The 23,290-nt window shown below is 39.0% G+C and overlaps 1 protein-coding gene and 1 pseudogene across 1 annotated transcript in view; one reads left to right on the top strand and one right to left on the bottom strand.

The window, feature by feature from the left end:
* Ddx10 (DEAD-box helicase 10) overlaps positions 1-23,290 on the top strand; it is a 160,893-nt gene that overhangs the window by 5,896 nt on the left and 131,707 nt on the right. The window contains exons 2-9 of the mRNA XM_021171852.3: positions 1,838-1,898; positions 4,096-4,226; positions 5,751-5,909; positions 6,980-7,100; positions 8,201-8,390; positions 13,276-13,402; positions 17,349-17,511; positions 19,867-19,951. Coding sequence (XP_021027511.1) covers positions 1,838-1,898; positions 4,096-4,226; positions 5,751-5,909; positions 6,980-7,100; positions 8,201-8,390; positions 13,276-13,402; positions 17,349-17,511; positions 19,867-19,951 — 1,037 coding nt within the window. The remainder of the gene's footprint in view (positions 1-1,837; positions 1,899-4,095; positions 4,227-5,750; positions 5,910-6,979; positions 7,101-8,200; positions 8,391-13,275; positions 13,403-17,348; positions 17,512-19,866; positions 19,952-23,290) is intronic.
* LOC147002016 (large ribosomal subunit protein eL8 pseudogene) lies at positions 18,038-18,903 on the bottom strand (annotated as a pseudogene).

Here is a 23,290-nt window from a genome sequence, read left to right as displayed (position 1 = left end):
TGAGATTTCCTTGACATATTAATCCAATACTTTTGAATTTATCTTCTCTCATGTTCTAAGGACGTAGGTAGAATACAGTCAGATTCTTGGCCAGAATATGACATTGATAGTTTCTAGAGTAGATCTGGATAGTCATTTTTCCTTTTGAACCTCATAAACTATGGGCCTCTACTGTCTGCATTTGTCTTGGCATTCTGAACTCTCCCCTGGATTTCTCATTAAGGTGTGCTTGTATGCTCTAAGACTTCTCTAGCTTGAAGTTCCATTCTCTTCTCCAGTCCTTTCACAAACAAGTGCCAAAGGCATATGGATCACAGCATCAGGCATACAGCAACAGCCCCAGTTTTTACCATTGCTCTGCATTAGTTACTTGTCTCATTGTCATGAGCCAGAATATCTGACAGGAAGCTACTTAGAGTGGGAAGGATTTATTCTGCCATGTAGTATGCATGGATCCACTCTGTTTTGGCAGGGAGAAGGATGGTAGCAGGAGTGTGAGATCGCTGGTCATGTTTTGTCCACAGATAGGGAACAAACAGATGAATGCTGGTGCTGCCACACTAAGGGGTCTTCCCACCTTAATTAACCCCATTTAGGAACTGTGACATAGACATGCCTAAAAGTTTGTTTCCTGGGTGAATCTATATCCTTTCAAGTTGACAGTCACTATTACCTATCACGCTTTCCTCCTTAGGTAGTATTCTCTATTCTATGAAAGTAGCTCATTAGTTACTGGTACCCCAAGTAAGTAAGGAGGAACACATCTAAGTCCTGTTTGGAAGTGTATCTGTGGGAACTAAAAAGGGGGTAGGGGAAAAGAGTGGGGAGGGAGGATAGCCTGCTCCCGGCCAGAGTTCCTCTTATGCTCTGGGCAGGCGGACGTGGGAGGGCTGCCGGATGCTTTCAACTCAGCCCTGGGTGGACATCTAAGCCACTGACCCCACTCGATGGGGGTTGGGGGGCAGCCCCTGACCTGGGCCCCAGGGCGACACCTTGTAGCTCTGGGGTTATAGAAGAGAGAGCATAGGGGGAGAGGTTCCCACGAAGGTGAGAGTAAGCACAGCGGGCCTTGATGAACAGAGACAGTCTATGGTTTTAGAGCTTTATTGTAGAAAGGCAGGAGGAAAGAGAAAAGGTGGAGAGAGAGACAGAGAGAGAGAGAGAGAGACAGACAGACAGACAGACAGACACACAGGCCATGGCCAAGAGGAGAGAAAGGGGAAAGAGAGAAAGAAGAAAGGCTAGAGAGTAAGAGGGAGAGGAATAAGTGAGAAGAGAGAGGAAAGGAGAGGAGAGTAAGAGGGAGTAAGAGGAGTAAGAACAAGAGAGTGATGTGGGGCCAAGCAGCGCTTCTTATGGTGTGCTGTTATCTTTACTGTTGCTAGGTAACTGGGGAGGAGTCTAGCCTGAAGGTCAGAAGCTTGGGACATTGCCTACGTGACTACTAACCATGCTTCTCTTGTGGGGACTGAGAGGGTGGTAACTTCAACTGGAGCTAGGGCCCAGGAGACATGAGAGAACTCTCTCCATCCCATGTAGGTGAATTATCACCACCAGGTCCCGGGGTTCAACATCTAGCCTCAACTGGAAACCAGGCTGTCTGTGCATAGCCCAATGCCCCACAAGTCTCTGCCAAATGAGGTTGCTCCATGGAACATCATGTTATTTGAATAAATGGCTTTTATTTAGAAGTGATGGTATGTTCCTAATTTTGTTATATGAAGGATGAACTAGGCAGTAGGGAAAAAGGGGAGTTGTATTGTGAAACTAATGAGTCATCTAACATTTCTTGACTTAACTGACATTATTTTCTTTTTATAAAATCTTTTTTCTCCAGATAAATGTAAATGAAATTACAAGATTTTCAGATTTCCCTTTGTCCAAAAAAACATTGAAAGGTAAGTATATATGGTCATTTTAGGATAGATTGTTAGATGTATTCATATCTTTTCAGAATTAAAGAAAATGCACGTGTGTTCATGTTTATGCTTCTGTGTATATGCATGCCTGCGTGTGGAGGCTGGTTGACAGCTCAGGAAAACTTTTCATTTCCTTTAAGGCAGGGTTTCGCAGTGACTTGGAACTCACTAGTTAGGCTAGATTGGCTGACCAGCAGGCCCCAAGAATCTTCCTGCTTTTCTCTCCTAGTCTAGTTTAACCGCACACACAACTCCATGTATAGTATTTTTTGTAGGTTCTAAGGATTGACTTAGGTCTTCATGCACGTTACTGATTGAGCTGTCTTTCTAGCTACACATCTTTTAGAGAAGAGAAAGGTTAACAGAAAAAAAAAATCTTCTTTAATACCATAAATACAAGGTTTGCTTTTTTGAAACAAGGGTTTGTTATGTAGTCCAGGATAGCCTTGAACTCCCTTTATAGTTCAGACTGTAAACTCAGTGATCCTCTTCCAAGGCATGTACCATCTACCCACCCCTAAAATACTGAATTTTAAATTTCTTTCCTTTCCTTTCCTTTCCTTTCCTTTCCTTTCCTTTCCTTTCCTTTCCTTTTCTTTCTTTTCTTTTTTTATGGATTGGTTGAAGATAAGTTAAAAAGGACCAGGAAGCTCTGGACTGGACATTTTGAATGAAACTTGTTGATTCTGTTAGTTAAACAGGAGAACAAACAAAAATGTTTTACCCTTTGTGTTAGTTTTGTTTTTTCTAGACAGGGTTTCTCTGTGTAGTCCTGGCTGTCCTGGAACTCACTCTGTCGACCAGGCTGGCCTCGAACTCAGAAATCTGCCTGCCTCTGCCTCTCAAGTGCTGGGATTAAAAGCGTGCGCCACCACGCTCGGCGACAAACTAACAGTCTTAAGCAGTAGAAAATTTTTTAGAATTGGTGTCTAGAAGTCCAAGGTTAAGATGCTGGCAGGAGTTGTTCTAGGGCTTTAAGGGCTGGGTCTGGAATAATTCCTACCACCTTGACTTGAGGATGGCCTCTCCTTTATAGTGATCTTTTTGACAAGGTTATATGTTTACTGTGTACAATAGTATGACTTGCAATATGGATGTAAATCAAGCTCATTAATGTACTTACCTTTCCTTCACAAGGACATTTAAGATCTACTCTTAGCAATCTTCAAGCATAAAAGCATAAATTATAATTAACTATAGTTATTATGATATTGTGATGTACAATGTGTCCTTTTTTTTTTTTTTTTTTTTTTGAGATAGGCCTCATATCCTCATATATTCCAGAGTGGTCTCAATACTGCCATTGCTCTGTAGCTGAGGATAACCTTGGGCTCCTGATCTTTCATTCTCTACATCCTAACTGCTGGCATCATAGGCATGTACCCAGGCATTAAACCCTGGGCTTCACCCATCTAAGTAAACACTCTACCAACTGAGCTGTCCCGACCCATAATATCTATCCCCAGCCTACAATCTAGCTCTTGAACCTATTTTAACCTGTGTACCTTTGTGTTGAGTAACAGCTTTCTGTATCCCCACTTCCCCAGTTTCTGGTGACATTCTTTCTGTTTTTAGGATTTATAAACATGAGATCATCTGGTATCTGTCTTTCTGTGCCAGGCTTGTTTCATTTAGTATAATTCATTCTCATGTTGTCACCATTCTGTATATTGTCTAAGTCCTCATGCAAGCCTCTATCTTGAACAGAAGAGCAAGTAGTCTCCAGCTTAAAACAAAACAAAACAAAACAATTAGCTTGTTATTATTAGTGGAGTGTGTGTTGGAGGGGGTGTGAGTGACCACTCCTGTGGTGGTCAGAGAACAACTTCGTGAAGTCAGTCCTCTTCTTTCATTTGGTCCTGGGGATCAAACCCCAGTCGTCAGGCTCACAAAGCAAGCACTTCACCTGATGAACCATCTCACGCACCTGTTGCCTGCAACATTGAAAGTTTGGAGTTAAAAGCTTTTAGTTTTCAGGATATAGGAGGCCTCAGTGATTATGGGTTTGGAAGTCTAGCCTATGAGCCACCAGACGTTCAGAACTATTCTTTGACTATTTATGATTTCCATCAGAGTAGAACAGAAGAACTTTTAGCCATCTGTTTGTGATGGGGACATACAATCAAGCCTGTGGCATCATCCATTAAGAGTTTTCTTCTCTTTTCCGTACTGCCAGGTTTGCAAGAAGCACAGTACCGCTTGGTAACAGAGATACAGAAGCAGACCATAGGGTTGGCTTTGCAAGGTAAAGATGTGCTTGGTGCTGCCAAAACCGGATCTGGCAAGACTTTGGCTTTTCTTGTTCCGGTAAGTACATTTGTTTTGGATCAGGGCCTCTATTATATGATTTTATGACATTCTAAACCTACAACAAAACAGACAGTTATGTAGATAGCTGTTTCATGTTGGAGTTCTTGGCCAGACAGGAGCCATGTCTATCGAGTTCCTTACCTGATCTCACTCTCCTTAGCGTGTATGACAGTGCCGTGCCCATGGAAGGCACTCATTAACTTACTTTGGTGAATGAGTCAGTCTGCTTTATAAGTGATTGCATTCTGAAGGAGGTGGACATGCCATGTGGTAGTGTAGAATGGTCTTGTTCTGTCTTTGTGCTTGGGTTATTCCATTTGATGTAATTCCCAGGAGACCTGGTAGGGAAAGCTGTTTCTGCTTTCACTCTTGAAAGCCTGCTGGTGGTATTTATAATTGCCATTTGTCTAGGATGAGGCTGAAATATATTCATGTTGTGAGAATTCTTTCCCCAGGGAGATGTAAGCGAATATATACTCCCACCTTACAGATAACTACCAAGAAAACAAAGTCTGATTCTACTGAAGTTCAAAGTTGGGAGCCAGTGAATTTATTGGGTTTTCTTAAAGAACATGAGTGACAGGTTACTTGAACAGGATGGATAACTTCATAGTAACTAGGCCATTGGGAAGTTGTCCCAGCATGGCTTAGACATTCCCATACCTGCACTGACAGCTTCCCTTCAGTTAGCCCATTACATCTCTATAATCTAGTATTTCTTGAGACACTGAGGTCATAAACAGTTAGGGTAGATGATGTATAGATGACTGGGGAGTGACCAGAATCTCAGGCGAGAGTCTAGTGAATATCCCATTCTCTGCAATAAGGAACATAAAAAAACAATCTTGGGGGGTCTCTTGGCAGTAGTTAACAGCTGTTCTGATGAACATGATGATTGTTAATCTTGCTTACAGGAAGGGGATTTAGGTATTGAGAAATTTCTGGAACACTGGCAGCTGTCTTTTACAGTAGTAGGGCAGTAGAGCTCTTAGGAATTCACTTGCATCACAGTTGCTTAGTTGGTTTTCTAATTTGGTTCCTACAAAAACAACTGGCCCTGAGAGAAAGCAAATCATTTGTTTCATATGCCTCAAAACTAGTTTTCTCTTAAATCCTAGTTATTGTTGTCATTATAGCATTATTTTTCTACAGATAGGGAATTCAATCATTGTAAAACTATAATAGCTATATAGATTCTAATGTGGTTTCTGTTTAGAAAATAACTTTCTTGTCCCTGTTTCAGAGGTCTGGGTTATACATGTCCTCCAATAGCTGGTCTCCTGATTTTTTTTTGACTCTGACATCAAATGAGTTGCCTTAGGGCTTCTCTTTTCTCTCTGAATTGGAGTTGGATGCTTCTGTTAGTTGGAAGAAAATGTCTCTTTCAGATTGGATAAAACTTGTGAGAGGTTCCCTTTTGTTTGATGATGTATTTGATTTGAAGGGAAAGGTTGAGACTTTAGTCAAAGTGAAGATTTGTTTCTAAGAGATTATTAAATTCAGTTTTGTCTCATCTTCAAGGTGTTGGAAGCCTTATACCGCCTGCAGTGGACTTCAACAGATGGCCTGGGAGTTCTGATAATATCACCTACTCGAGAACTGGCCTATCAGACATTTGAGGTTCTACGCAAAGTAGGGAAGAATCATGATTTTTCAGCTGGTCTCATCATTGGTGGAAAGGTTCGTTCCTTATCTGCCCTTTCCTTTAACATTATTCTGCTGATGAAAGGGGTGGGGGGAGGGGAGGAGATGGAGGACTCATATAAATGGATTGGTCTTTGGATGGGGCCTCAGTGTGTGTCATCTACATAGGTCCAGAAAGTCTGCTCTTGTCAGCATCTGAGTTCATGAGGCATTCAGACAGATCGACAGGCTATCTAGAGCAAACCTATTTGTTTGCATGCTTTGGGAAAGAGAACATTTTAGTATGTGGACATAGTACCTTTTAATAAAATGTCAAAGAGGCTGAATAATTAAAAAAAACACTGCTATGTCAATGCCACATGAAAGGAAGTTGATTGCTTTGAGGACTATATTTAATTATGGTGTATGGTAAAACCTGGCCAACTTTTGTTGACTTTTTAGTACATCTGAGATGGTTGTATCTGCTAAGGTCACCTCTGGGCTGTGAGGATAAGTAGTTCTTGAATTTCTATGTAGATGCATACAAGCAAGGAAGAGGTAGCATCATAAACACTACTTTAGTACCTGCTACTTGTCTTTAACATTTAATAGCATCTGGTGGTTCTTGTCTCAGGGTGAGAGCCTGTAAACGGTAAACTGTAGTGCTTGCTCAGCTCCCCCCACCCCAGTAAAATGTGGAAGTTGTATGGGAGAGCCTGTTTAGTGCCTCTCCACCTGACTTAAAGAGTTGGAGTAATTGCAATTTTTAAGACCGTTTACTGACTTAGTAGGAAATTAAGTCTTGTCACAGTCATTTGTTAGTTTTTCTTAGCCTCAGATTCCTGGGTATGATGAGCTCTGAGTTTCTTTCCCCCCGCCCCCCCCCTGCCCCCCCCCCCCCCCATCCATTCTTACAAATTCCTCCCCAATATTGTCCCATCTTCTTCTCTGAGGACTTTGATTTCACTTGGAAATGTGGGTGTGCTACAGAACTGAAAGGGAAAAGTGGTGTTTAAATCTAAGCATCCAAACTGCTCCAATGAAGTTCTGTGAGCAAGTGGCTTTTACAGTTGTGCATAGGCTGCTGTCAGGCATGTATGTGTAACCAAAGAAACAACTGTTTGCAGGATCTGAAACATGAAGCTGAGAGGATCAACAACATAAACATACTGGTTTGCACACCAGGTCGACTTCTTCAACACATGGATGAAACAATATGTTTTCATGCCACCAATCTTCAGATGTTAGGTGGGTATTATGATTTCTGTTACAAAACAAAACAACAACCAACCAGCAAACCAACAAACAAAACCAACCCAAACTCCACCAAACCCCAGCTCATTCCCAAGACAGCTCTTCTGAGCTTTAATATCAGCAATGTTGTATTAGATAACGTGATGAAAACAGTTTGAGAAATAATTTGTACTTTTATTTTGGCATTTGGGCTCTTAAACTAAGAAGAGTATAAGACTGCTATTTCTTCTTCAATCTATAGGGAACCTTTTGGGAATTCAATATATTTAACTAGGTACTTGAGTGTTAGGCATTGACAGGTTTCTTTTCTTTTTTCTTTCTGGTACATGTGGGTGTGCATGTCCTGTATGTGTGTTCACACCTGTGTAAGAACGCATGGAGTCCTGAGATTGATGTCAGGTGTCTACTCTGTTGCTTTCCACTTTCCTTACTGAGGCAGTGTCTTTTGGTGAGCATAGAGCATACCAAATTGGCAAGTAGAGCTGACCAGATGACCTGGGTCCCACCTCTCTTGTGAGTGCTGGGGCTCTGCCTTTGTGTGGGTGCTGGAGATCTGAACTCTAGTCCTTACGCTTGTTGCATGGCGAGTGCTTATCCACTGAGCCGTCTCCCTAGTCAAATTGCCATTTGGTTTAATTTAATAAACTTCTGTATTGCATCAAAGGCTAGTTGTTGGGAATTTAATAGCTTTTCATTTTTGAATGCTTTTGTACTTTCAGAAAAGTTATAGTCATAGGGTGTCTCTATTATTCTTCACTCAGATGCCCTTAGTTTTAAATTTGCACATAACTGTGATTTGTCAGTACTAAGAGATTAACAGCATACTGTGTAATTTTAACAGGTTTTATTTGTTTAGATTTGATTAATTTTCCATTATATTACTTTTTTTTTAAATTGTGATTTTGAGATTTTTAACACAGTACCTTGCACATGGACCTTTCAAATGTTAGGCAGTTGAGCTGCTACTGAACTTAGCTGCCCTTAGCTTAGCCAGTGTCCTTTTCTGCTTTAGGATTCTAAGCAGTACACTAAATTACTTTATCCTAACATATTATTTAAATATTATAGAGCAACTTACACTTTTCTTTTTGCAGTTCTTGATGAGGCAGATAGAATCTTGGATATGGGCTTTGCTGATACCATGAATGCTATTATTGAAAATCTTCCCAAGAAACGCCAGACTTTACTATTCTCAGCCACACAGACCAAATCTGTAAAGGACCTTGCGCGCTTGAGTTTGAAAGACCCTGAGTATGTCTGGGTTCATGAAAAAGCAAAATACAGGTAGGAATTCTCTCTCCCTGAACCATTTTCTTAGTTCAAGAATTGATATTCTAAATTTTAAATTTTTGTATAATATGTTTTGTTATTAGGTACACAGAACATACTACAAATAGCTATTAAAATTACTTAAATTCTGCATGTATGTTTAAGTGTGAGAATATTTTAATATAACATTTCTGAAAATGGAGTCTGGAGAACAAACATCTTTTTTTTTTTTTTTTTTTTTTTTTTTGGTTTTTCGAGACAGGTGTCTCTGTATAGCCCTGGCTGTCCTGGAACTCACTCTGTAGACCAGGCTGGCCTCGAACTCAGAAATCCGCCTGCCTCTGCCTCTCAAGTGCTGGGATTAAAGGCATGTGCAGCCACCGCCCAGCCAAACATCTTTTGATAAGATGTTAATAACCACTTCCATCATAAAGGAGGGAGAGAAGATCAGTTTCTGGATGATAGTAGCAATATTGAGTCAAAGTCAAACGTTGTTGGCAGAGATGTCTGCTTAGGCAAACACAGAATTTGTGGATTTGATGCAGAAAATAGTTTCAGCACTGGATGTTACAAAGCAGTTTATTAAAAGAGATGTATAATATAGATTTTCAGTATGAGGTTAAGAGAAGGAGGCATACAGGAAAAATAAGATATTAAAGTGTGGCTTTATGTGGTTATTTGGGCTTCTCAAAGGAGAGTAGCACTTCATTGTCTATACAATTTGGGTGATTTTTGAATTTATTGTCTTCAAAGAGTTTCCAAGGAATTTAATGAGGTCACAGGGTATTTCCTAAGGTAGTGACGGGGATAGAGATGTATCTATAACTCTTCACTGGCACTGGCACCAATCAAAAGAGTTCCTTTTCTAATTAGGACCTCCATACCTCACAGAAAGGAATTTTAGGATAAGCTAACATGACACAGGTTTTTTTGTTTTTGTTTTTGATTTTTTTGTTTTTTAAGGCAACTTTAAAAAACCTTAGCTCTTAAGCATATGGGTTAATAGGGAGATGCCTAGTATAATCATAAGAAACACTCAACATGAATTGGGCTTCCCAAGAGAGAGTCATATCTCACTGTTAGTAGTTAAGTATATCCGTGCTTTCCAAGTGCTCAGAGAGTATAATTTATAATAAGGCTTATAACAATGGTTTTCAACCTTTCTACTTCTGTGACTCTTTAATACAGTTCCTCATGTTGTGGTGACTCTGACCATAAAATTATTTTTGTTGCTACTTCATAACTGTAATTTGCTACTGTTATAAATCACAGTGTAAATATCTGATATGCAACCCCTGTAAAAGGTTTGTTCGACACCTAAAGGGGTTTTGCCCATAGGGAGACTAAGAAGGTTTTTTTTTTTTTGTAAACAGAGTAGTTATGTGGCTTTGTAGGGCTGTTGTTTAAGTCTAGGAATGAGAGAGAAGTGCTGGGGGTGGGGGTGGGGGTGAGGGTGTCGCAGCAAGTGCCACAGCTGGCAGGGAGATGAACTGCAAGAGGCAAGAAGGAAGGCGGTCCAACCTAACTTAGTTCAAACTTCTAGAGACTCTTACACTAGGTGGCTTATTGTAAGCATATTTACTTAAGCACAGTACAGTTTTGGAAAAAAGCTTCCTGATGTAATACAATCCCTGGTGCAAGAGGGTGCCTCCTTCCATTGAAACTTAAAGTATATGTGATCATGAAGCTGGGTGCTGTAGCTTAAGGGCATAGGATCTGATGTGGTCTCTGACGAAGACCTAGATAATATAGAGGTATGTCAACATGCTATAAAGTACATGTGCTGTCTTCCCTAAGGATGGAGTCCACTGACTGAGAAACAACGCTAACAATAAAACTATAGGGAGGGAGAGTCTGGGATAAACATTCTGGGGGAATTGGGTGAGGTCTAGCCCTACAGATAACAAAGGTCACCAGGTCATTAACATCATCTACTCCCAGCCTTCTGGGTGGAAAAGAAACACTCCTTTCCTCCTTTGAGGAGACAACCTTGTGTGACTAACATTCCTGATTTCCCTGGTGATCTGTGGGTGCAAGGACTTTTGTGTTCTCAACAGTTCTAAGAAATATAGATCATCTTGACTTTAAGTAAGTATGCACACATTTATCAGTGTGTGTATGTGCGTGCGTGCGTGTATATGTGTGTGTGTGTCTGTGTCTGTCTGTCTGTCTGTCTGTTTAGGTGCTTGGATGTCATGGTGTGCATATGGATGTCAGAGGACAATTTTGGTTGTACCTTGTTTGAAATGAAGTCCTCTTAATTATTTTTTGATGCTATACCAGGCTAGTTGACCTGCAAGCTTCTGAGGATTCATTGTCTCTGCTTTACATCTTGTTGTAGGAGCACTAGGGTTATAGATGCTCTCTTGTTATGTGGGTTCAGAACTCAGGTTCTCATGCAATACAGTGAATGCTTTTAATTAATGAGCCATTTTTTTGTAGTATAGTTAGTAAGTATAGTTAATTTTCTCTTTGACATTTTTGACCAAGGTATCTTTTGTGAAGTATTTATTATTTTTGTCAAGTAAGTATTTATTATTTTTGTTTTTGACAAGATAGCATTGGGACAATATGTATTGTTCAGTAGGCAGTTTGACCTTTATCAATGGTGTTTGAAGGTTTGAAGTGCTGAGAATTGAACCCAGGGCCTTGCATGTGTCCTGCAAGTGTTCTTCCACTGAGCTATATACCCTTAGTCCTGAAAATTTTAGTGCTGAAATTACTTTATTATCATATACAGATAGTATAGATAATACAGATAATAATAAAATGTACTATATACAAGTACCTTTTATCCATTTACTTATTATAGAACATCTTGATTGATTCCAAATTGTAGTGGTTAGGAATAAAATTACTAAACATCTGAGTGCAGTTTTTTTTTTTTTTTTTTTTTTTTGTGGTGTGTGTGTACACTGTTTTTTCAGTTCTTTTGGATAAATGCCAGAGAGTATGATTGCTGGACTAGATGACAAGAATAGTTTGGGAATCTTCAAAAGTGGCTGTATCATTTCTCAAAATCTGATATTGGAGGCTCGTAAGTGTATAGTGGAGTGAATAGTTGTATTATGTCTTAAATTCGAATTTTCCTCATAAGCAGCAAGTGGCGAGCATCTTGTATGCTTATGACGTGGAATATCTTTTATGTTCATTTTTCATCTGAACATTTGGGCAGCTGACTGTTTTGAGAACTTTATTCTTTTCTTCCTAAATTGGGGATTTGTGTTTTCCCAAGTGTTATGGAGAGCAGTTGTCTATTGAACGTTGAGTTTGCAAAATTCTTTTTACATCCTTTGGCTTTTCTTTTCTTTTTTTTAACATAAGTGTTTATCATGAATTAGAAAATTTAAATGTTAATAAATTCTATTTTACCATTTCTTTCTTTTGGTATCTGAAAGTATTTGACTTACAGTTTTTGAATTATCGGCCCCTTTTCCTGAAAACAATGTGGCTACACTTGGTTGTGCAAGCATATGCATATATAGTGTGTATCACCAGTCTCACAGGCACTGAAATGTGCTTTACCTATTCCAGAAGTCACTCCAGAGTGATATATATTACATTTTTTTTATAGTTGCATAATACCTTATGGTGGTGTGTTTAATAGTTCATGCCACAAGTTCATTAGTAATAGAGGTTTGGGTTGATTTCTTTTTTAATCACGTGGTTCTGAATGATTTTATATATATATATATATATATATATAATATATATAATATATATAATATTATATATAATTATAATTATATAAAATATAATATATATTATATATAATATTATATATAATTATAATTATATAAAATATAATATATATTATATATATAATATATAATTATATTATATATATATAAAAAATATATATATGTGTGTGTGTGTGTGTGTGTACCCCAGACTAATTATAAGAGTAAATCCATAGAGACTTTTCACGTATTGTTATGAATTTTCAAACATGTAACAAATTGAGATTTTTATAATGAATTCTTAAAAATTTTATTTACAGCTCATATGTACATACACATATATACATTATAATATAGTCATATTTGCATTACTCTCTCTCTCTCTCTCTCTTTTTTTTTTTTTTTGGTTTTTGAGACAGGGTTTCTCTGTATAGCCCTGGCTGTCCTGGAACTCACTCTGTAGACCAGGCTGGCCTCAAACTCAAATTCGCCTGCCTCTGCCTCCTGAGTGCTGGGATTAAAGGTGTGGGCCACCACGCCCGGCTGCATTACTCTCTCTTATCTCCTTTCTCCTCCCATTGAACTTTTTCTTCCTAACAAGACCCTCTTCCTGTCATGCCTACAGTAAGTTCTTTAAACCTGTTAGATGTGTGCTCACCACAGGCCAGTGATTCCTTTTCCTAGCCACTTCTTCATACCTTTGTGCATCAACCCATCTTAATGTTGGATGAATTCGAAGTAACTTGCAGATAACCCTTAGACTTTCTCATAAATGCTTCAGCATACATGATCACTAATGTGAGTTAAATATTTATGTGTGTTCTTGTTTGTAAAACTTTATATGAAGTATACATAGGTTAGGTCTAGATTGATTAGATGGATGTTTGTATTTTTCTAATCTCAAACCCCAATAAAGTTGTAGGCATTAACTACCAGCCCAGCAAAGTTTACCCATGCCGCTTCTCACAGATGGTGGTCATTACCTACTTTCTGTGGTTGACTCTTGCTTGATCTTGTACTAGTATGTGTGTGTTTCATATAACTCTTAAAGGACTTTGAATATATTCAGTCATGATGAGCTTCCTTTATAGGGGACAACAGAGAAAAAAGCGTATGTGTACTGGGAGAATGGACCACTGATAAGTTTCTTTTTTTTAGAGTTGATTTCAAAGCAGCAATATGACATTGTTAAAAGAATTTGTTTTTCTTGATTCTACAAGCACCCCTGCTACATTGGAACAGAACTATATAATTTGTGAGCTGCACCAAAAAATAAGTGTGCTGTTTTCCTTTTTGAGAAGCCACCTAAAGAAGAAGAGTATTGTGTTTTTCTCCAGTTGCAAAGAGGTATTGATTTTTTTTAATTATTCCTTTTGAATGCATTTGTGTTGGATCACTATCCTTGAGTTGTCAGATTTCAGTTAGACAAATAATGACTCTGTCCTGCGCAGTGCTAGGAGACAGAGCTGTAAAGATTGATAATCCTGTGTTTTTGTTGGAAAAGAAATCATGACCGAGACTTAAAGCCTACTGAAGGTAGAGGCCTTGCTGACCTCTGCTCAGCACTGTTTTAGATGTTGGTGACTCTGGGAACGTAGTACTCTCCATCAGAAGTATTGGTAGAGGAACCTAGCTAGGCCAAACTGAGGCTTTCATGATGAACCAGTTCTCCTTCCCTCCAAGTGCTTATTTCTTTTTGGAATGCTTGCTGTTTATACCTTTATCCTGACTCCGGGTAAGTCGTTGGTGCTTTTTAAGGAAAATTTAAATTGTTTTACATGAAAGTCCTTTTTAGAACTTTGTTGTTGGGATCAGTTGTTCCTTTAAAAAAAAAAAAAAGTCCTGCTGAAATATTTTGTCTATATCCTTACTGAGTTAATAAATGAATACTAGCTCTGTACTAGGAATAAGGGATTCAGAGAAATATAAGGAAATTTATTTCTCTCTTAAGGAGAGGAGATCATGGTTGATTTGTATACTATGTTCTCTGTGTATTTAAGATTCCTGATGATAGACTTACAATAAACTCTAGATTTATTGTCCTTTTTCTAGCTTAGCATGTTAAGCATGCAGGTGAGTTTCTTTCTACCTTGTAGTAAGGTAAGAGGTGGTTTGTTTCTGTTGTCTACTGAAGCCTATAATTTTTCTGCGGAAAGAATGATTTCAGATATTCTTAGTATTTCTTTCAGAGTTTTATACTTCTTAGGGAGGAGTTGGGTTTGTTACTAGAAAATAAGAAATAATGTACAGAATTGTTTTTATTCCAACTCCTTGCTTTTCTTCTTGCCAACATTGTTTGCCTGTGCTTGCCTTTCAGTGTGTTAGTCAGACTTTAGCACAGAGCAGAATGCTTGACAGATTTACCTTAAGGGAAAGGTTTCAGTCTGTCATGGGGGTATGTGTATGACTGAGCAGGGCAGCTCATGTCATGATGGCCAGAGAGCAGAGAGAGAAGGCCTGCTCTTTTTGTTTCCACATTCAGTCTCCTACCTCTTAGCCAAACCTTTCTGGAAAAGCCCTCATAAGATGTATCCAGTGGGTATACGATATTTTTTATTAGTCTTCTCCCATTTATCAAATTGATAATCAAGATCTACTGTCACAGTGACCAATTCTGTGTGTTCTAAGCTTTGTCTTCATCTGCTTCAAAAGTATTTTTTGCTGTATATAGCAAATGTCCCTTTGTCTTGCCCTTTTTTCTCTCTCTACCATTTGTTGTTAATTGCCCATATTGAGAATGGAAAGCAGACCCAATGCTCATGCCTTTCCGTTCTTCACAACAATGTCTTCTAAAGACTTATTTTACTAGTTGAATTTACTTCTTTTCCTGTTCTTTACCTTCAATTCAGTTAGGTCTTAAAGGATACAGATTTCCAGTTAGTGCTCAGTTATCAGTTCTTCCTTGTCCTTTCAGAAGCCCTCACCCTCCTTGCTTAATCTTTTGAATTTATATCCATTAACCTGTATTTCTTTTACCTCTGACTGATCTATTATAATTATTTTGCTAGGTCTTTCTGGTTTGACTGTTGGAATATTGAGTGCTTCTGATTTCTCCATTCTGCCCCCTTTTCTTAGTATGTTTTGTGGGTAACCTCATGATTTTCATGGTGTGAATGCAGTCTGATTGAACGCTGTCAATTGAAGAATCTAAATCTCAAGTCCTGACTTCTTTCCTAAGCTCTGCTTGACTACTGAGAATATCAGGTTGTATGAAGAGACCACTCAAATAAGAACACTTCAAGAATTCCTGACCCCAGCTGTGCTTTGCCCAACTTTCTCCCTTTTTGTAACCCTTAATTCCTGTCTTTTCATCCATAGTGTTACTCTTTGCAATTTGTTAGCTTTGTAACTTCTTGTCATCTCCCGTGTTCCAGAACAGTTTGCACCATGCTTAACTTTCTATTAGCTTCCTATTTGGGTCTCCTCTAATGACTTTCTGTGAGTAAGAGTTAAATTCCATGCTTAAACTCTTACTGCCCACCTCAGCTGTTTGTTAACAGAAATTGAAGTCCCTTCTTTATTCAAAAGAGTCATATTGCAGAAAGTTTTCATGACGTCTTTTAATTGAATTTCTGTATATTCTTTTTTTTTTTTTTAAGATTTATTTATTATTATATGTAAGTACACTGTAGCTGTCTTCACACACTCCAGAAGAGGGAGTCAGATCTCGTTACAGATGGTTGTGAGCCACCATGTGGTTGCTGGGATTTGAACTCTGGACCTTCAGAAGAGCAGTCGGGTGCTCTTACCCACTGAGCCATCTCACCAGCCCAAATTTCTGTATATTCTTTTTCCCCAAACTAATTTGCCTCAGTGCATCTGTCCTGCAGATTTATTTTTACCATCTTCCTTTTCATGATACCCCTTTGTGTATCTTTACAATTCAAAGGCACAAATCCATTATTTCTGATTTTGCTGGTAAAGAATCAGAACTTCCCTGGCTCTGGAGTGTTAAAGAACAGAAGTAATAACAAAACAGCAGTGATTGGTCCAAAAAGGAAGGTGACACATAATTCTCTTCAGAAGTGATGCAATTTATGTGTTTAGGGGCAGACCTTTGTTCTAATACAGAGTTTTGCTGTTTAGAAAGCAGATAACCTTTATGACTAGTAATACATTGTTCAATTTAGGCTTTTTTTTTTTTGCAGTATATTCACCTTATATTGTGATTTTGGCATTTTTATAGTCCAAAAGGTTATTTCCTCTGGGTCCAAGTTTTAAAAAAATGTATGTACACAAATTTTATATATGTTAGAAATGTTGTTGAATTCTGGCTCCGTCTAATGGTATCCAGTTAGGAGCAAGTCCATAGTAAAGAAGAAACTAAAACAATAACTCCTTTAGGCCTATACATTGAATATATTTATAATAAAATTTTATGTCTAAGTTATTTAAATCCTATTTTTTGGGGAAGGGGATGAGCTAAGTGCTAGTATGATAAATTCTCAGTTTGAGGAGAATGCTTACACTGCCTGTTGTTATAGGAAATAAAATGTACAACTTAAGATCATTTTGTTGTAGAAATTTATGAATTATAATGTGATTAATAAAAGACTTTGAAGCTTAAAACCTAAGCTGCAGTTGTGTGAGGTCAAGAGATAGAAGTGCAATTTAAGGAGGGAAGGAGGGAAAGCAAAGCTTTCTCCATCGCGAGCTCTTCACCTAACTCTCGTAGCTTTCTGTATAGAATCTCTGGGTATTTATAGAAAAAACTGATTATTTTAAAATAAAGTTTTATGGAGATTAATTTTTTTTTTTTTTTTTTTTGCAGTCAGGTGGGGCTTGGGTGACATCTTAGTCACTGTTCCGTTGCTGTGACGAGACAGCGTGACTATGCAACTCTTTATTATTATTATTATTATTATTATTATTATTATTATTATTATTTAATGTGAGTGCTCTACTGCATATATATCCGCAGGCCAGAAGAGGGCATCAGATCCCCTCATAGATGGTTGTGAGCCACCATGTGGTTGCTGGGAATTGAACTCAGGACCTCTGGAAGAACAGCCGGTGCTCTTAACCACTGAGCCATCTCTCCAGCCCGAGATTAAATTTTTATAGCCATTCAAAAATTGGAAAGAATTTAGTAGATTTAAAATGTAAGAACTTTTTTCAAATTTTATTTTTAGCAATTGAGATTTACTTTTTAAAATAAAAATTCTTTTAGAAAATACGTGTGCAAAAATGTTGCAAGACCTTAATTCTAGATTACATTTCTTTAAAAAACCCGACAGTCGGTGAAATTTGTTTTCTCCCCTGAGGCACTAACTTACCTTCTGCTTGTGCCCAGGTTCAGTATCTGTATAGGGTGTTCTGCCGGCTTCGCCCAGGGATCTCGATTCTTGCTCTCCATGGCCGGCAGCAGCAGATGAGAAGAATGGAGGTCTACAATGAATTTGTCCGAAAGAGGGCCGCAGTACTTTTTGCCACTGATATTGCAGCTAGGGGACTGGGTAAGTCACCTTCCTCGAAGACCATTCTTGATCATAGGAAATATATTTACTACAGGGTGTTTTTGGAAATCTCAGATCTTGTGAGAGAAAAATAGTAAGTTGTTAAGTCGATGAACATGATAGATGATGGTGAAACATTGTGTAGTATTTGCATCTCTGTGAGCTTGTTTTGTTTCATGATAATTAAATTATAATCCCTAGGAGCCTCCGCAGTCATCAAAGGGACAAAAAGGATTACAAGTTTAAAGATGAGAAAAATTCTTACAACTTTGAAAACTGAAATTGTAACTCATTTAGCAAGAAAAATCATGAAATCTATTTTCATGACCAATCATTCTGCCTATTAAAGTCACTATATTTAACATACTTTAATTACACGTGCCTTGTAGCTTTGTGGGGTAGGATGAGGTAGAGGTGTTTAGAGAACTAGTAACTTGAACACTCTGTGTTTGATTATTTATAGTATATTTTAAGCATACATAAACAGTAGGTAAGCCCTACTCTAGCAGTTACTCTTTTTTTTTTTTTTTTTTTTTTTTTTAGTTTTGTAATTATATTTAGGTACAGAAAATTTAGTGTACATTTAACCCAATTTAGTGGCGAGTTCTTTAGCCTTTGCTTTTTCCAGCTTGGCAATGCGAGCCACAGACTTAGGACCCAGAACGTTGCCTCCCCAGTGGCGACGGATCTCATCATATCTGTCATTATAATTGGTCCTAATAGCTTCCACCAGCTTAGCCAGAGCACCCTTGTCTTCCGAGTTAACCTGTGTGAAGGCAACAGTGGTGCAGGTCTTCCTGTGGACCAGGTGCCCCAGCCTGGCCTTTCCCTTGATGATGCAGTAGGGCACCCCCATCTTTCGACACAGGGCAGGTAGGAAAACCACCAGCTCAATGGAGTCTACGTCATGGGCAATCACCACCAGCTGAGCCTTCTTGTTCTCCACCAAGGTGGTGACTGTATTGACTCCTGCTCGGAGGACAGGTGGTCTCTTAGTTGGGACGTCGCCTTTGCCAGCAGCTTTCTTCTCGGCATGGGCCAGTAGCCTTTGCTTCTTCTCTTGCTTTGTCTCTGGCCTGTACTTGTGGGCAAGCTTAAGCAGCTGAGTAGCTGTCTGCCTGTCCAGCGCCTGGGTGAACTGGTTAATGGCAGGAGGGACTTTGAGCCGCTTGTAGAGGATGGCTCTTTGCCGTTGCAGCCTGATGTAGCGGGGCCATTTGACGAAGCGCGTTAAATCTCGTTTGGGCTGGATGTCCTGTCCAATGCCGAAGTTCTTGGGCCTCTTCTCGAACAGAGGGTTGACCACCTTCTTGGCCTCCTGCTTCTTGACGACGGCGGGGGCCGGGGCCACCTTCTTCCCCTTGACCTTCTTCCCTTTGGGCATCTTGCTCGGCTGCTGGAGAGAGCGCAGTTACTCTTTTGAGATGATCTCACTGTATAGTTCCTAGCTAGTGTAGACTTGCTTTGTAGACTAGCTTGGCCTCAGAGTCACAGAAATCCACCTGCCTCTGCTTCCCAAGTGCTGGGGTTGAAGATTCGTACAATTACTTCTAGCTGATCCCCTCCCCTCCCCTCCCCTCCCCTCCCCTCCCCTCCCCTCCCCTCCCCTCCCCTCCCCTCCCCTCCCCTCCCCTCCCCTCCCCTCCCCTCCCTTTTCCTCTCTCTTTGTTTCTCTTTTAATTATTCTTTGTCATCCTGGCCCTCTTAGAGTGATTTTTCTTTTTTTTTTAATTGTCACTAGAAATCCTGGCAGTAGACTATGAGTGTGTAGAGGTAGTTCTGAGAAATTGAGAACAGTTTTCTTTGAAAATGAGTAAGGCCTGTAGTAGTCAGAAATATAAATTGTATAATTGCTTATTAGTTTAGTTGGAGGCAGGACTAGCCGGAAAAATAGACGTGTGTAAATTTAAAATCAGCTTACATTTAAAAAAATATACTTATTTTGATTATTTTTAATGTGTCTGTGTATACACGGTGGTATACAAAGGGCCTCATGCTTGTGTGACTGATACTTTGCCGAACTGGACCATTTCCTCAGACCTAGAAATGAGCTTATGGTTGCTGGAGCCCTATGAAGAGTGCTGCTTTTAGATAATTAACCATCTGGGTACTTCATTGCCAGTCACAAAGCAACCATCTTCTCTGCTTCAGATGTGAAGCAATCTAATTTTAGTCCACTTTGTCAAATTCGAGAAATATAATTTCTTGGTTAATGCAACTAATTTTATTTTAAATAAAGTTTTGTTAGCAGAGATGTGATAGAAAATCTTGACACAGTAATACTGTAAAATAATAATAGTAAAGCAGGCTAGATATTGAAATTGTCTCACCCTTGCTGATATTTCTTCTATAAAGATTTTCCAGCTGTGAATTGGGTTCTTCAGTTTGATTGTCCAGAGGATGCCAACACATATATTCACAGAGCTGGTAGAACTGCCAGGTAGGTGTGTGGGCTTATTTTTTTACTTTTTGTACTGTTTAATAACAAAACATGCTTTTGCTGCAGCTGCAGGTAACAATGAATGGAACAGTTAGGTGTTGTTTATACCTAATTTGCTGTGAGTTTATAATAGCCGGAAGGGCTAGGGAGATGGCTCAGTGGATTAAAGTGCTTGTCATACAAGCCTAGAAACCTGAGTTTGATCCCTGGAATCCACTTACAAAGCCTAATACAGTGGGACTTATCTTAGTGTATTCCTATGGCCAGATAGGAGACAAAGATAGGGGATTTGCTCTTCAGTTTGCAAACCCGGTAGCCTGCAGTAATTCTGCATCAGCAGAAGCAAGAGAGAGACACTCTTCCTTAGCAGGAGGAAGGTAAGAACCACCTCTGAAAAGTCAGCTTCTAATCTCTACAGAATGTGCTCTCCTTCTCATACATGCATGTACAACAAACAGATAGATAAAATAAACATTGTAACCTGAAGGCTGTCATTGAGAACAATCCTTAAAGATTCGAAACCTTCCCAAGAACTATTTACTGAACATCATCTCACTGAATCCTCATAACTTCTGTAGTTTCATATGAAGACATCAATTGTTTAAGTAGTTATGCAGTAAGTATGAAGATACAAATAGCCAAGATTTGAGCTCAGACAGCCTGAATTCTCTAGTCTAGGTCTTGCACTCTTACTTTCTGTGGTCTGGGGTTTAATAAGGGACAGGGTTGGTAGGCATCATAGATTTCTTTTTCTGAGTGAGACTTAAAGGTATTTGTGAAGGTCTCTCCCAGTGACGTTTTTTCATTTGTTTGTTTCCTTTATTTAATTTAATTTAATTTAATTTATTTTTTTGGTATTCCATTTGAAGTACCTTATACTGGCCAAATAGCTATAGGAGAAATGTCTAGAATATAAAACAAAGTCACAGTTATTTCTAGCTAAATGAGAAATGGATCTAAATGAATTAAAAGGATCATATAATTGTTAGTGTTATTGAGAATTCAGTGGAACTTATAGAATCATAAATGGTTAACAGCTCTCTGGGTCACAGTACCTCTCAAAAGCCTTACAATACGTTTTTTTGCCTTAATAATTCTTTGTCCAGAAGTTGATCTTAAAAAAGTAGAGAGATGAAATCTAGATGTGGTAGCTCTTAGCTGAGGATTGGAAGGCTGAGGCAAAGGATCTTAAAGTTCAAGGCAAACCGAGGCAATTTAGATCCTGCTTTAAAAACAAGTTAAAAGAGCCGGGCGTGGTGGTACACGCCTTTAATCCCAGCACTTGGGGGGCAGAGGCAGGCGGATTTCTGAGTTCGAGGCCAGCCTGGTCTACAGAGTGAGTTCCAGGACAGCCAGGGCTACACAGAGAAACCCTGTCTCCAAAAACCAAACCAACCAACCAAACAAATAAACAATCAGTATATCAATAAATGATTCAAGAAAAGAAAGTGTTCCAGGTTTTTAGTTTTGGAGAAGTTGATGGAAATACAGTGTAGTAAGTAGAACATGTTATGGTGGCATTAAACGGGATCATAATGGTTGTAGCTAGAGACTTAGAACAACACTGCAATGCTGAGTCTGAAGAGAAATATATATATATATTAAAATAGTATTCTCATATATATATACACACATATATATGAGAATATTATTTTAAAGACTATTTTAATGTGTTTTTAAAACACAGTCATTAACTTTTAAAGTGGAGGTGTGACTCTTTATACATAAGTAACAAATTCTGAATTGACTATTTCAGATGTATAGTCAGTGAAAAGGTTAGCATATGTAATGTTAGCTTTGGTTTAAAATGACCATTAATGGTCTTAGAGATAATGAGAAAGCTTCGTGGGCCATGAGACTGAATAATTGAGTTGAATAAAGGCTAAATTAAAAATGGAAACTAATTAAAACCCTGTGTTAGTCTATAATTAAAACCAAGTTGCCAGAAAGTGTTTGCTTTTGGAATTGAACATTAATAAATAAATAAATAAATAAATTTTAAAAAGTGGATTTGTTAGAAAAATTACTAAAGTTGGAAGATCTGGCTTATTTATTTTTTTTTTTGTGACTCACCAAGGTGAAATAAAGGATGGTCCAGGTGTTTATTTCTATCAAGCATTTACTGTTTTACTGAATTCTTTGATTTTTTTTTTAAATGAATTCATTGGATCCATAACAAAGAAAAGTTTCCCTTAATCCACTTAACAAATGAAGTCCTTTTTGAGACAAGTGAGAGAAGATAGTTTATAGGGATCTATCCTGCAGTACATTTGCCACTTAAAAACAATTGTCTTTAAGGCTTGCAGGTTTTGGTACTAAAGAGCCTGAACTTTTTTATTTTAAATTAAAAATTTACAGTTGGAAATACAGAAAATTTGTAATTAAAAAGAAGGCACATGCCAGACAAGGGAGGCTAGGGTAGAAGACAGGAGATTTTGTTTTGTTTTGTTTTTAAATTTAATCATTTATTTATTTATTTTATATTCCAGATTTTATTCCCCTCCCAGTCCACCCTCTGACTGTTCCATATCCCGTACCCCCACTCCCCCCACCCCCCCATATCCATGAGGATGTCCCCACCACCCACCCCACCAGACCTCTAAACTTCCTGGGGCCTCCAGTCTCTTGAGTGTTAGGTGCATCTTCTTTGATTGAACACAGACCTGGCAGTCCTCTGCTGTATGTGTGTTGGGGGCCTCATATCAGCTGGTGTATGCTGCTGGTTGGTGGTCCAGTGTCTTAGAGATCTTGGGGTCCAGGTTAATTGAGACTGCTGGTCCTACTACAGGGTTGCCCTCCTCAGCTTCTTCCAGCTTTTCCCTAATTCAACCACAGCAGTCAGCTGCTTCTGTCCATTAGTTGGGTGCAAATATCTACATCTGACTCTTTCAGGTGCTTGTTGGGTCTTTCCGAGAGCAGTCATGTTAGGTCCCTTTTTGTGAGCACTCCATAGCCTCAGTAATAGTGTCAGGCCTTGGGACCTCCCCTTGAGCTGGATCCCATTTTGGGCTTGTCACTGGACCTTCTTTTCCTTAGGCTCCTCTCCATTTCCATCCCTGCAGTTCTTTCAGACTGGGACAATTATGGGTCAGAGTTTTGACTGTGGGATGGCAACCCCTCCCTCTCTTGATGCCCTGTCTTTCTGCTAGAGGTGGACTCTATAAGTTCCCTCTCCCTACTGTTGGGCATTTCATCTAAGGTCCCTCCCTTTGAGTCCTGAGAGTCTCTCACCTCCCAGGTCTCTGGTGCATTCTGAAGGGTCCCCCCGCTGCCCCCCCCCCCCCCCCCCACCTCCTATCTCCCAAGGTTGCCTGTTTGAATTCTTTCTGCTGGTCCTCA

This window comes from Mus caroli, unplaced genomic scaffold (assembly GCF_978045245.1).
Source record: "Mus caroli unplaced genomic scaffold, Mus_caroli_1 scaffold_11, whole genome shotgun sequence".
Lineage (NCBI taxonomy): Eukaryota > Metazoa > Chordata > Mammalia > Rodentia > Muridae > Mus > Mus caroli.
Note: the sequence above shows the minus strand (reverse complement) of the source record. Positions and strands in the feature narration are given on the sequence as shown.